The 15,627-nt window shown below is 31.7% G+C and overlaps 1 protein-coding gene across 2 annotated transcripts in view; it reads left to right on the forward strand.

Moving 5' to 3' along the window:
- The window catches only part of COL11A1 (collagen type XI alpha 1 chain), a 243,202-nt gene that overhangs the window by 104,433 nt on the left and 123,142 nt on the right, over window positions 1-15,627 (forward strand). For both annotated transcript variants that reach the window (XM_054450666.2, XM_054450675.2), the window contains exons 15-28: window positions 1,796-1,849; window positions 4,079-4,132; window positions 4,277-4,330; window positions 4,494-4,547; window positions 5,723-5,776; window positions 5,902-5,946; window positions 7,120-7,173; window positions 7,580-7,624; window positions 7,890-7,943; window positions 8,403-8,447; window positions 12,019-12,072; window positions 13,255-13,299; window positions 14,332-14,385; window positions 14,466-14,510. In XM_054450666.2, coding sequence (XP_054306641.1) covers window positions 1,796-1,849; window positions 4,079-4,132; window positions 4,277-4,330; window positions 4,494-4,547; window positions 5,723-5,776; window positions 5,902-5,946; window positions 7,120-7,173; window positions 7,580-7,624; window positions 7,890-7,943; window positions 8,403-8,447; window positions 12,019-12,072; window positions 13,255-13,299; window positions 14,332-14,385; window positions 14,466-14,510 — 711 coding nt within the window. The remainder of the gene's footprint in view (window positions 1-1,795; window positions 1,850-4,078; window positions 4,133-4,276; window positions 4,331-4,493; window positions 4,548-5,722; window positions 5,777-5,901; window positions 5,947-7,119; window positions 7,174-7,579; window positions 7,625-7,889; window positions 7,944-8,402; window positions 8,448-12,018; window positions 12,073-13,254; window positions 13,300-14,331; window positions 14,386-14,465; window positions 14,511-15,627) is intronic.

Here is a 15,627-nt window from a genome sequence, read left to right on the forward strand (position 1 = left end):
TCTCTTAATTCTATAGTCTAAAAAAGTATTCACTAGATTAAGATTTAGAAAAGAAAGTCTACATCGATATTTTGACATCTGTATATTTTTCCTATGAAAAAATATTTTAACCAATTGTTTACATCTAGTTATCTTTATAGACAAATGGAGGACTGTATCATAAAACATGCAGGAAGTGTAGAAAATCTGTTTTTTCCCTATTATTTTATAGTCAATGACTGTGTGACATTTTTTAGAATAAATGTTGGAGCAAAATAATTATAATCTGTTGAGTAGGTAGTGTTTATATACAGAGAATGTAATATAGTCGATTAATTAAAAATAGTCCGTTATATAATCGCATAATTGCATTCAATTCAGTGATTAATAATCTGACTTAATGTAGAACCCCAGTTTTTCTCTTGCAGAAGTTTATTTGCAATAATTCTTTATTGGAAGTTTGAAAGTCATTATTCTCTTAATTTTAAAGTCAGAAAATTCATGTTACTTGACTTTTTGTATTTCGTGGGCATCATGTTAATACTTCTTTTACTTTGGAGTCACCAGGAGACTATAGCTTGCTACCACTTTTCAGATTTAGCATAATTTAAATCTCTGTCATACTTTATACGATGTAGTATTTAATGGAATATGTATGGATTTAAATAAATTAGAATCTTTTAGAACACACAGTATTTCAGCATGAAGTAACTATAATCACCATGTTTATTTTTAATGTTCTGAAGTTTTTTGGGGATATGTGTTGCCTAGTGTTTAATTTTAAACCTCACAACTTGTTTATAAAGCAATTTTATGTTTTGTTTATTTATTTTAGTATACATGCCAGGTTGTTGTTGCACCTTTTAAATTTTTATTTATTTTTATGTATTTATTTTTTGAGATGGAGTTTTGCTCTTGTCACCCAGGCTGGAATGCAGTGGTGCTATCTTGGCTCTCTGCAAGCTCTGCCTCCCCGTTTCAAGCAATTCTTCTGTGTCAGCCTCCTGAGTAGCTGGGATTACAGGCGCCCAACGCCATGCCCGGCCAATTTTTGTATTTTTAGTAGAGATGGAGTTTCGCTATATTGGCCAGGCTGGTCTCGAACTCCTGACCTCAGGTGATCTACCTGCCTTGGCCTCCCAAAGTGCTGGGATTACAGGCATGAGCCACCATGCCTCGTCACCTTCTTAATTATTTAAATGTATTTAAGAGATATTTGTTATACAGACTTATTCTCATGGGAAACAACAAACCAACCTGGGAAAAATGTGTTAACACTATTTCACGGCAATTATAATAGTATCAGTAACACCAGGTTCTTGCCATTTTATTATTATACAATTCAGAGTCTAAAAAATATCTGAATATAAAAGCAGTAATATTTTGTCAGGGACTTGACTTTGTCAAGTCCTTACACTATAAATGGATTACATGTATATCTGATTTGGTAATAATGGGTTACTCTACTACTACATCACAGTGTAGTGATAAATAATGCTTTGTGTATCATCATATGAGTTCTGATAGTGCACACACAAAAGACAATTTCAATGTGATTTCATGAGGTTAGCTTCTGTGTAATGTTACATAAAATATAGACCTTTATCGCTCACAAATTGGAATGTAATCAATATGTTGAGAAGAGATATATTTCAATGCAAGTGCTGGAAAATTTTACTGTGTTAATTAATAAGTTAATGCTAATATGATTAAATATATTTTGAATAATGTTTAATTATTTCAGGTGCAATTGGCAGGATAAAAATAGTTATGAAATTGCTAAATTAAGTGAAATATCTTCACTTTTTCTCTATAGGGGGGGCCTGGTTCATCTGGGGCCAAAGGTGAGAGTGGTGATCCAGGTCCTCAGGTAAAAAATAAAAATTTGTCTTTTTGTTCTTGACTGGCTTCTTTGATACAGCATAATTCCTTCAAGAATGCATCAATAGTTCATTTTTTTTTTTGTTCCTGAGTAGTATTCTATTGATGTATGAGGGTTTATTTTGAAATTAAAAAATTCAGAGAAAACTGATTATGATATTTGGGTGATTCAAGATATAGTAGCCTTTTTTATGTTGGGTTAACTTTGCCATTAAAAGGATGGAAAATGCAGCTTAACTGGGAATCGTGTAAAAATACTGATATTAGACTATATGAAAATGTACGGAGTTTATTTTTTTCCAAAGTTTGTGAACTTTCTGCTCAACATTTTCTTTTTATAAAATAGATGAACCTGAAAACATATTGTAGTAATTGTTTTGGATTTTAGTTTTCCTTGACTCCTTTAATCCAAAAAGAGAAATGTGCTGTCAAAGGAAGGATTATTTTCATTAAAAACTAAAAAAAAAATTTGTACTGTTATTATTGGCCCATGCCTTCAGACTGGAGTTCAGAGTGCAGTCTTCTCATTACAAAGCTACATACTCTTTAACCTGTAGACAATCTTTTTTTTTTTTTTTTTTTGAGACGGAGTCTTGCTCTGCTCTGTTGCCCAGGCTGGAGTGTGCAGGCAGTGGCATGATCTTGGCTCACTGCAACCTCTGCCTCCTGGGTTCAAAAGATCCTCCTACTTTAGCCTCCCAAGTAGCTGGGACCACAGGCATGCGCCACCATGCCCGGCAAATTTTTTTGCATTTTTTCTAGAGTTGGGATTTCTCCATGTTGCCCAGTCTGGCCTCAAACTCCTGAGCTCAAGCAATCTGCCCTCTTGGGCTTCTCAAAGTGCTAGGATTATAGGAATGATTCACCGCGCTGGGTCTTTAGACAGTCTTAATTTTATATTTCTAGAATGAACATTTCACAGTGATTATAAAAATTATTTATATTTTCAAATTTGGGTTTCATTTTTTTCTACCATGTTTATTATATGCATATTGTTTCAATTAACTTTAAATAGTATATGTAGTTAGTTAAATATGAAGGTCTATCTAATATTTATAGTGGAACTACATTTGACCTATTATTAGCTGTATACTATTATTTTAAAACATGTATATCAATCCCCACGAAAAGTATATATTGACACATTATGGTGTACTGCTACTGAAGAAAAAGATAATGAGAATTTTAAACCTTTAATCTGACATAGTATGGTGCCAGTCAATAATTTGCTTCGGGGATTGCCAAATTGTCCTCCAAAATTTTGTAGCTGATTAAAAGAGATGTGTACCAGGGACTGAGCTAAATTTTAGGATAATAGTGGGGAAAAATAGATTAAAGAATTTAGCAGTTCACAATCTAAATGGGAGATTCAAACTGAGAAAAGACCATTACAATCCGACATTATAAGCGCGATGAAAAGAGAAATATCTAGTAAAGAACATCCAACAAATGAGAGAAAGGTGAAAGAAAGGGGATTGGAAAGAGAAGAGAAATGGAATAGATAGTTAAGAGTGTGTTCCATCAAGGGAAATGTAAAACCCCAAGGTTTGGGGAATAAAATGTGTAATTATTTCTTTTATTTAAATGTAACCTTATGTCTACATATATAACTAATAAGTGATATGATCTTTTTTGTAAGAAGCCATTTAGGGCCGGGCGCGGTGGCTCACACCTGTAATCCTAGCACTTTGGGAGGCCGAGATGGGTGGATCACGAGGTCAGGAGACTGAGACCATGCTGGTGAAACCCTGTCTCTACTAAAAATACAAAAAATTAGCCAGGCGTGGTGGCGGGCGCCTGTAGTCCCAGCTACTTGGGAGGCTGAGGCAGGAGAGTGGCGTGAACCTGGGAGGCAGAGCTTGCAGTGAGTGGCGATCATGCCACTGGGCTCCAGCCTAGGCGACAGAGCTAGACTCCGTCTCAAAAAAAAAAAAAAAAAAAAAAGAAGAAGCAATTTAGAAAAAATAGGTATTTAAGGTATTTATTTGATGTGAACCTTTTGTCTTCTGCTTTATCTGAACTTTTACATGGAAATAATTTTCTTGTGTTTGAATGATAAATAATTTCTTGTGTTTGAATGATAAAATAAATTTCTTGTGTTTGAATGATTAAGGTAACGCTAAGAGGATATTAGTTTCTGAAACCATCTCTCTTGATGCTATTGAGTTTATTGATCAAGAATTCTATAATATGGTTTAATTATGATGTCTTGATACAGGGCCCTCGAGGCGTCCAGGGTCCTCCTGGTCCAACGGGAAAACCTGGGAAAAGGGTATGGCTTATTTTCATTGTGCATTTTGAAGGCATCTGCCATGATCATTAGTTTTATTTATTTATTTGTTTATTTATTTATTTATTTTACTTACTTGCTATTAATAAAAGTCACTTTGCTTAATCATGCTGTTGGCATTATTAGGGTCGTCCAGGTGCAGATGGAGGAAGAGGAATGCCAGGAGAACCTGGGGCAAAGGTCAGGAGCTCACATATTTTTATATTCACTTCCTGTGTGTCAGTTCACTCTGGAAAATTTTATATTTAAAAATCCATTTTCTGAATCTGAGAGAATATTTCACATTTAAATTACAGTACATATCTAGACTGGAATTGTGATGATGATGATGATGGTTTTACAGGGAGATCGAGGGTTTGATGGACTTCCGGGTCTGCCAGGTGACAAAGGTCACAGGGTAAGATACATCTATTCCTTTTTTTCCAGGGAATATTATAAAATATTTTAGAATTGATAACAATTTGGGAAATCAGAAAAAGAAGGAAAATTAATTTTAACGTTTGTGAATCCACTTAATAATCTAATAGATACTAGGAGGAAAATAAGTAAAATTACACATGTGGTATCAGTGTAAGTTCTTTGAATATTTTTAGACATTATAATATTCCTTTTATGCAAACATAAATTGAATCAGAATCTTTATATACATGTACCTGGAAAATATCACATAAACAGAAGAGCAATGTGGACATTTAATTTTACCTCTAATTTTTAAATAATTGCTTCAACCTTTTCATTGCTTTTTGCCTGTGGACATATACTCAAAAGAAGACATCTGTAGGTGGTTTGTCATTAATATAGTAATATACTAGGCACTATATTATTTTTTGGTGATGATAAAAACTTTCAGTACAAGGCAAGAACTTGTAATTTGTGAAGGCTAAAGAAACCATGATCCTGAACAGTATTCCAGTAGATAATTTTAGTAGGAAACTATGCAGACAATCTCTCAGAAAAAGATCAGCTTTAGATCTTCACATCTTTCTTTAACAGCATTAATAATGAGAATAAGATAAACTTTAAGTAAATTGGAGAAGAAAAAAATAGTAAAAGGAAAGAAAACCCTATGAATGTCTGACAGAACATATAGTATGTGTCTAACATTTTAAGATCAAGATATAATTGTATCCATTTAAAAAATACCAAATTTCTTTAGTCACCTGAGTTATGCCGATTTAATATAAATTACTTAGAAGTAGAAAATATTTAAGTCAAAATCACCAAAGTATATCCATATTTAATACAATCATCAGCAAAATAAATTTCTGAACAATTTAGCTTAAAATAATTAAATGTCTGAAAACTATTTAAGATACTTATTTTACATAAATCTTTTGTATTGAAAATTGAGAGAAAATATTATAATTATAAAATATTATTAGCATACTAACATGTAAAGCCAGTTAAATTTGTTAAATTATGATTTATCTGCAAAATTTTTTGAGGAGGGTAAATAAAGCATAATTTTCCCTGCCAGATGTCCTGTTTTATTTGGTTTGGATAGCTACCTGATAGACTTGTAAACATTCTACTTCTTTCCATATGCTAATCTTATTTGTATTGATTTATCAGGGTGAACGAGGTCCTCAAGGTCCTCCAGGTCCTCCTGGTGATGATGGAATGAGGGTATGTTAATACTTCTTTTCATTTCTTTAAGAAATATTTAAAATTGAAACATAATAAAACAAAATCATGTTGAAATGATACATTGTCTAAATGTTCTATACTCTCATTAATTTTGTCAATGACAGGGAGAAGATGGAGAAATTGGACCAAGAGGTCTTCCAGGTGAAGCTGTAAGCAACTTACTTTTTATTTTTAAGTAATATTTCTAGTTTTTAGGACTAGTGACTGGTGTTACACATAAAAACAATGATAAACCCAGGTAACCATTGCAGTCTTAGCTAAGCTAACCAGATAATTGCCATGTGAAAAAAATTAAAAAGGATATATAGAGCTCTTCTTTTGTTACAGAGAAAATCTTAGACAATTGAGGGAAAAATCTGTGGAATGTAACATTTCCAGCCAAAAAAGTTACCTTACATAGTTTTTGTTGCTGTTTCTTTGTTTTGTTTTTTGTTCTGTCATCAATAGCTCCGAAATTTATGTACTGAGAAGAAATGAATCCTATTACCAGAAGAAAAAAAATAATATGTCACTTGGAATATACCAGACATATGGATTATATCACTTTTCTCCACCAAATATTACAAATGAGGAAACTGATCTGGGAAGGTTTACTTGAAGCTAGCTAACTAAATAACTAAACTGGAAATAGGCCTCCTAATTTTGATTTTAAATTGCTGCATTCTACCTTGTGCCACATTTTAGATCCTTGTCAAGTAAGTTCAAGCAAATGGGAGAGAAATTAGATTATTTTATTTGCTTTTCTAAAGAAGGAAAAGAAGGTGAGCAGGTGCAGGAGGGGGAAAAAGAAGAGAAGGAGAAATCAAGTGTAAATAATAATAATTTAAGAAACCTCGAAAAATGGTTTCTGTAATCTGCATATATAGTTACACAGCTGATCGTTTTCTTTCCTCAGTGAATGCTATCTTAAGATGAAATTTACCTAAATGTACAATAAATGAGAATCAGGACTCTTCTATTTATATAGTATATCTGATTGAATAATAATGTTCAATGCTGTCATTGAAATCAAAAAATGACACAAAAGTGTCTTATTGAAAATATTAAACTGTTTCCTATTTTAAAAATTCCCCAAGTGATTCATATGTAATATTATAGAATCAAAGAAACACAGTTTCTGTACTAAAAACTGTTATTTATTCTGGCTTTTGGATCAGTATAAACATTAGATATTTATGTTATGGACATCACTTTCAATGTGTTAATAAAAGATGTCCAAATATTTTTATTCTAAAAATAACCTTAGGATTTCTTCATTGGAAGAGGCATGTTATTAGGGCATTTTTTTTTTTATAAAGGCGTGCTTTTTCTTTTTCTCCTAGGGCCCACGAGGTTTGCTGGGTCCAAGGGGAACTCCAGGAGCTCCAGGGCAGCCTGTATGTATTGCTGGAAACATTGAAGATTTTCTAGGGAAAGCTTGTTGCCATAAAAGCCCTCAGTAGAGAGCCAAGAGTTTATCGCCTTGATACATTTGAAGATCTATTGTTGCTGCCTTTCACTTTAATTCATCATTCCCTCCTTTCCTTCTATCTTCCTTTTGATTATCTATCTTACTGTTTTCATGATACATCCCCAGCATGCAGAGGAAAATGTTGCTAGATTGTCTCCAATGTGGACATGGAAAAGAAAGTATAGGTCTTGTCTCTTCCTCGTTTCCATTAAATCCTAAAATGATTTTTAGTTGCTTAGGGTAGTGAGTATCATGCTATTAGATTAGTCTTTTTGATTTTCTATTTTAGCGTCAAAACATAAACAACCATACATACTTTTTCTTCATTGCAGGGTATGGCAGGTGTAGATGGCCCCCCAGGACCGAAAGGGAACATGGTATGTAGCAAATAGTGATAAAATAACTCATATTTGAATATAAGAACTAAGAAACCATTTTTTACTGTTAAATCTAAAATATAATGATTTATTACATTTTGCTAAGTATATTAGATACAGCTTGCATTAATATTTTGAAACATTTTCCAGAATCTCTTGAGGGAAAACTGTTTGGGGGTGGGTGGAGGTATTTTCCAATTGAGAAGAAAAAAAATCTATTGTGTAATATAGCCCATTAAAAACTTTTTATATTTTCCTCTGGCAGGGTCCCCAAGGGGAGCCTGGGCCTCCAGGTCAACAAGGGAATCCAGGACCTCAGGTAAGTCTAAGCCATTGCATCTCCTTTGAAATAATGGGGGGGAAGATGCTATCTTTGTGTAAGAAAATCAACAGCCTCACAATTTTCTATGTAGGCCTAGCAATATTTAAAATGTGAATGTAGGAAAATACATACTTTTATTTTTTTAAAAAAATTTGAGCAAACTTGCAGAAGCCCCTCTCTTCCCAGGGAAAAATGAGTCATTCAATGTTTAGGGAATGCCAGGACTAATAGCCACCTGCAGGAGGGTTCTGAATAGGATCACATTATAGTCCCTTTGCAAAAAAGAGCAGCTTGTGTAAAACTCCTCATCGTGTTCTAAAATTCCTTGGGGTGTATGGGAATATATACAGATTCTTATAACTCACTATGTACTATAGTGAGCTAATAATTTGCTGTTTTAAAAGTGTATTACTGTGATTTGATATCTGATATATGAAATAAATTATTTTAAAATAGGGTCTTCCTGGTCCACAAGGTCCAATTGGTCCTCCTGGTGAAAAAGTAAGTTACTCTGTTGTTCTAGTAAAGCCTGGTGAACATGTTTGTTTTAGCAATCTTAGGCAGGTATAAGGTCTGCCTTCTGTTTTTGTTAAGATATCTAGATAGCTCAGCACATAAGGAATTAATCTGGAGTTGACATGGAAATATAGTGTGGGGAGATTTCATTCATATGTTCTTAAACTGAGAATGATAAAACTTCAGTTACCATTTAAACAGCTTCCAAATGTGGCATTCTCAGCTATATTAATTTCAGGAACATACTGGTATGAGTGAATATTTTCTCTTTACTTTAGGTTTCCTTTTCTTTCTCATTATTTTACAAAAATGTAATTAAGTTTGCTTGTGACAAAAGATTTGTAGGAAGACATGATGAAGGGAAAGTTGTGAAGTTGTCATTGCCATCATATCTCATATATGAATGGAAGATGATGTTCTTGTTAGTAACTCAATGTCTGGATCAAAACAAGAATAAATCTATAATTAAACACATGTCTTTTTCCCTGATCTCCACTGTGAGATTCCTTGAGTAATGTTTTGTCCCCTGTAGTCATAGCACATTTCTAGCTGGCTCTTTCCAACACCTTTTTTCTTTCATTATTTTTGTTGATTTCTACAAACATATTAATTAAAAAAAAACTAATAGCTTTATTGAAGTATAATTTAAATACTATAAATATTCCCTTGTTTTAAGTGTACAAGTGAATTATTTTTACTAAATTTACAGTTGTGCTGCAATCTAAGTTTCAGAATACTTATACCACTCCAGAAATAATCCTTGTGTTAATATTCAGTCCATGTTTCCACCCCCTCAGACCTAGCTAACAATTAATTTGCTGTCTCTGTAGATTTGAGTTTTCTGAATATTTCATATGAATGAAACTTATGAATAAATGTAATATATGATTTAATCATATGAATGTGTATGTGACCTTTATGTCTGACTTCTTTCATTTTAGGTTCATCCATGCTGTAGCATATATGTATTAGTACTTTGCTCCTTATTTTGTTCTCATAGTATTCCATTGATTGGATATACCAGGTTCTGTTTACTTTCATTTGGCAGTTGATAGAATAGTTGTAGTTTATACTTTTTTGCTATTCTCCATACCAGTGCTGTAGTGAATAATTGCATTCAAGTCTTTGTATAGATGTGTTTTCATTTCTTTTTGGTGTATACTTAGAAGCAGAATTCTTGTGTTATGTTAAACTTATATTTAATATTTTGTGAATTCCACTCTTTTCCATATCGATTGTACCATTTTTCCTTCCAAGTAACCATGTATGAAGATAGTAATTTCTCCACATTCTCACTAATGCTTGTTATTGTCTGTCTTCTTGATTACGATCATTCTTGTTGGTGTGAAATAGTATCTCATTGTGGTTGTAATTTGCATTTTCCTAATCACTACTTTTGTTGAACATCTTTTCATGTGCTTATTGGCCATTTCTATAACTTCTTTGATAAAATAGCTATTAAACTCTTTTGGTTAATATTCTAATTGGATTATTTATCTTAATATTGAGTTGTAAGAGCAGACATATCAGATTTAAGTGGTTTTGAAAGTACTTTTTTCTGTGGATGTTTTAGACATAGCTGCACAGCACTATTGGAAAATGTCCTATTAGTTATGTTAGGTTCTAAAGGTTATTTTTAATATTTAGATCAGGGAGTTTAATCTGGGTCACTCATATTTTAGATTAGTGCATTAAAAATATACTGTATTTATTTTATATTGCACTTGACACATGCACTTTTTAAATTTTCTACCATGATTTTATCATGTATGTACTAGATTATTAAGAGGAATTTGCTCTTAGGAAAAGTTGTTATATCTGAATTACCTGTGCCAAGCCAGATAAAATATATAATCTGGTTTACTGCATTTCTGGTGGTAAGAAGAGAGCTGTTTTATGTAATACTGCTTCTGCCTCTGATCTGAATATATCTAGCCTATAGGTTCAAAACCAATCTCTTATCATCAAAAGGAGAAAGGTACTCAAAAATATGAGGAAAACACTTTTTAATGATAATACATTTACAATATAAATGTTGTATTACATCTATATTAAAAAGTAGAAGCTATTACTTTTGTTTTTAATGATAACTATGATTTATTTATTCTGGCTCAAGAGCCTTCTCTTCAAAAATTTGGTAAATAGTAATGTTTAATTGTATCATGGTATAATTTAACATTTTAATACAATTTAACTAATGTCATATGTTTTTACTATCCAAGAACAATTTTTTGTACTAACTTATTATAGCCTGTGCTTTTATTTTTGGTAAAAATATTTCATAAAATATAAGTTAATTAACTAAAATAGTTAATATATTATATTTTTTCTGACATTTTTGATAAATATACCAAATACATCCTGTGATAAATTGTGATATCTCCTAAATGTTTCCTGTGATTTAATTTCTGAGTTCACTCATATATTTGCTTAGTAGCAATTGATGTTACATAACTCTCTGAGTCCAGTATAAAATAACAAGATGCAAAATAAATATTAGTTAAAGGGAGGAACTTTGAAGACGTGGATAGGAACGTAAGTTCATCCAGATTGCAACACTGCCACATTTGGTTAAAAAATCTTAATTTTTCAATTTAAGGATTACTTTTAATTCATTTTTGTTCTATGCTGATTTGGTTGAAATTTTCTTGTAAAACTGCAGTGTCAGGCAATATGAATACAATGATTATACTTTACTCCCTGAGAATGGCAAAAGCCCAAAAATATGTCCAGCATTTACGCTTGCTGATATGTCCTTGACCTTCTCATTGATTCTGAATCCTGGACAATAACTTGATGTGTCAATAACAATGACCTGGGCTCTGGGAACTTGATAAATTTAATATTCCTAGAAGAATGTCTACTTTTCTCCCAAGAAAAGGTCTGATTCTTGTAGTAGTGATTCTTACCATGTTCCAAATTTAGAAATGGTCATGTTCAATGTGATTTGAAACTCTGTGTGGTTAAACAGGGATTAATCTGTTGAATTATTACTTTATTATTATCTTGTTGGTTACCTATTAGGATATGTTCTTTTTACATTAAAATCGATTTACTTTCCTTCATTTCCTATGAATAACTATCATACCATAACATGGCACAAAATATTTTAATAATTAATGGTGTTTCATCAGTGTTACTATGTAATTTTTTGAATTAGTACTTACTAATATTATTGAGGGAAATAATACAATCTTTACCTCTTTAATGATATGAATCAGTATATTTCTGACCTATATTTGCTTTCCTTTTTGTTCTTTAAGCTTCAGTTTATTGTGATATTCAAAAACTAATTTGCTAATTTAAAAAAAGACACATCTAAGATTACAAGCAGGCTAAAACCTAGCATAGCTTTGACATGTTAAATTTAGTTTTAATTTATCTTTGCATGGCATTTCCTCCAAATAATATATTTAAAAGTTATTTAAATGGTTATTACTTATGAATTGAAGCCGGTGACTCAGGATAAGAATTTCATTCATAGTATATGTACAAGTTAAAGCTTTTTAAAATTATTTTTATTTTTTTAAATAATTTTTTTTCTCTATTTTGTAAGGGACCACAAGGAAAACCAGGACTTGCTGGACTTCCTGGTGCTGATGGGCCTCCTGTAAGTAACAGCTACCTGGTCATTAAAATTTCTTTACATTATCTTTAAAAATAGATTTTACATGTGTTTTAGAAATGATTATATGAGGTTAGTAATAAAAATAAATTGAGCCAGTAATTAAACATTGATCTCTCTAAAATACCTTTTATCATGTCACTTCCATATTGCAAAATCTTTAATGAGCTCACAGTGGCTTTTGTAGAAAACCGTTTGGCACTCTAAGCTAGAACCTCCCCAGAATCTCATATTTTTTTTCATTTCCTCCTTAACCCTTAGCTCCAGGTAAGCAGGTCCACTCACATTTTCTTAGCATGATCTAAATTTTCTATCACCTTACCTTTCCCAAGCTGTTTCCTCTCCTAGAAAGCCCTTCCATCTTCTCCTCCTTTTCAAAGTATCTGTTTCTATGAGTCCAGGTGAAGTTCCTCACCATTCATAAATTTTCTCAGACATCTTTCATGAAAATATCTCAGCCATCACAGATTTCTTTCTTTTCTAGAAATATAGTAATGTTTATTATTTCCCTTTAAATAGTAATAAACAATGAAATTATGTAATCTCTACAGTTATTATATTAAAACATTTGTCATTTACAGATTTTTTTCCACTTTAAACTACATATTCAGATTTTGTAGTGCTAGGCTATGAGATTTCTTATCCTACATTTCCTTGTTATTGAGTATAATTGTGATGTTGCTATATGTTTTTATTTACTGAATCTCAATAAGTTGATTAACACTCTTGGTATTTATGATCTTGCTGTATTTTCAGATGTCTCATCCATATGTCTTAGTGCCCCTTTGAAGGTGCAAATATGATCATTTGATTAATTTGCTAAATATAAGGCAGATTTAAATACCTTTATGTAAGGCTCTAATTGAGGCTGGGGTTGAATTGTTAATGAATGATATGTATTATTTTATGTGCTTTTTCTAAGCTCTCTCAAATGCATTATGTATTTGAAGAAACTTACATCCATCAAATATAAGCTTATAATGTTTAATTCCAAATGCCATAGTTTCAAATTTATTTAAAGCCATACACACTGATGAAAAAGTGTTCAATGTTTTTGAAACGTAAAGAGTAAGATCTTAGTGGATTTAATAACAAAAGAAATACTTCATAGTATTATCAACTATGTTTATATTACATCTTATCAGTGTATGTTTTTGCTAAATATAGGGTCATCCTGGGAAAGAAGGCCAGTCTGGAGAAAAGGGTGCTCTGGTAAGTTCCAAAGTATCCATTTAGATGTCCTATTAATAAATTTCCAAGACAAAATGCCTTAATTTGGTCATCTCATATATATAAATCATGTTCATATGGTTATTTTGGGTATAAAAAAGATATCTTAGACTACTTTTAATTTTATATCAGTAATTTTAGAAATTAGACTATGTTCTCTCTTTTTAAAAAATATTCCCATGGCTAGGAATACGTGCATATTTTTCATGTGTATTATATATGGAGTAAATGGTAATAATATAAACAATGAAATTGGACAAGAATTACTCAATATTACTGAACTGCTTATGTAACCCCAATTTTATTATTACTTATTACTTTCTGGTAACCATTATCTAATAAAATGTTAATTAAGACCAATGGTTATTAAAATGTCAAAGTGAAATGTAATATGTGCATATTCAATGTTAGTACTTTAGATTACAGTAGCAAGGGTAGGATCATTGTGTTTATAGTTGTTTTTAATTCTTTTAAAATAGCATTAAAATTTCAGCATTACTGAGGAAATTATAAATTATTATTGATAGAACGTTTTATCTAGGTAGACTAGAGAAAAAACCAGCTTTTGGAAGATATATAATTTTGATTATATTCTTGATGAAGTGAATGCTACTAATTTATAATTTTCTATTTGAAATTATCAATCTTGTTAGTTTTTCAATAACTGTTATAGACATTAGTATAGCATATTTTAGGTTAAAAATCTAGTTATTAATTTTTGAATTGTTTACATTATTTTACATACTTGTAAGATTTGCCTTATTAGTCCATTTCAATATCGTATTTTTAGTATGAATATATGACATAATAAATTTGGAGTGAGTAGTGCTAGTTACATGTTTTTCTCATCATATCTGATTCTAGAAATAAAGAGTAAACTACCAAAAAGTCTTTATCAAATATTAGCAGTAGAAAAAAACCATATCCTTGTAGATTATTTGGTAAAATTATAGTATGTAAATGAGTAGCACTTTCAGTTTCTTACACATATAAGTGGTGATTAATCTATTTCAGGGTCCTCCTGGTCCACAAGGCCCTATTGGCTACCCTGGCCCCCGGGGAGTAAAGGTAACGTTAAATCGTTTTTACATTATTTACTTTCAATGTGAAATGTTATATTCACTTAATACTTCTAATTTATTCCACAGGGAGCAGATGGTGTCAGAGGTCTCAAGGGATCTAAAGGTGAAAAGGTAAAATATAATTGTTTAGGTGGTATTAATTTCTGTGTATTATGTTAACATTTAAATTTATTCAACGGACATTTTATTTCTTGAATATATTGAGTGATTACTACATACTACACAATGCTAGTATAATTTTGTACCCTTTATCCTCACAACTTAAAAACAATGTCTTATATCTTGTGATGAGGGTTAAATACTAGAACGGAAACTAAATTATGTTACCTAAGAGAATTAATTCTGCATCCTTTTTTTCTTTTTTTTTTTTCACATGTGCTTAAGTTTTATAAATCATAGGGTTGGCCTTAGTAATTGATTTGCTACAGGATTTAGATGTTATCTAGTTAGATGGATAACATATGAATGTTTATTCCTTTTTTCCCTACTGAAATCCCCAAACTGTTTAAACAAATTCAGCACAAAACAGGAAAGTTAGAAGTACACTAAATCAATTGTGGAAAGGGGAAGTCTTTCTATATAGTATTACACACAAATCAATAGTGTTAATGCAAGAGATAAAAATTACAACCAGATAGAAGTGAATGAAATAATGTACCTAAAACTATGAATGAATATGGCATCTTTTATAGGGCATTTATAGGTAATTGGCTTTTGCTGAAGAACATGACATTCAGATTTTTTTCAAGGATATGTTTAGTGGGAGTGCAGAGCCCCAAATCCTTCAAAGATTATGATGAAATGCAAAAGGAATGACATTACTCAATGATAGAGTTTAGCTGTATGCCCACCGAAATCTCATGTTGAATTCTAATCCAAATTGAAATTCCTACCTGTCTAGGGAGGTACTTGGTAGGAGGTGATGAGATCATGGGGGCGGTTTCCCTCATGATGTTCTCCTGATAGTGAGTGTGTTCTTAACAAGATCTGGTTTTTTGATAAGTGCCTGGTACTTCCCCTTCCTCTCTTTTTCTCCTCCACCTTGTAAAGAAGGTACTTGTTTCTCCTTTGCCTTCTACCATGATTGTAAGTTTCCTGAGGATTCTCCAGCCATGCAGAACTGTGAGTCAATTAAACCTCTTTCCCTTATAAAGTACCCAGTCTCAGGTAGTATCTTTATAGCAGTGTAAAAGCGGACTAATATACTCAGAATCAGTATTGAATTAAT

The sequence above is a fragment of the Pongo pygmaeus genome, chromosome 1 (genome assembly GCF_028885625.2).
Source record: "Pongo pygmaeus isolate AG05252 chromosome 1, NHGRI_mPonPyg2-v2.0_pri, whole genome shotgun sequence".
Taxonomy (NCBI): domain Eukaryota; kingdom Metazoa; phylum Chordata; class Mammalia; order Primates; family Hominidae; genus Pongo; species Pongo pygmaeus.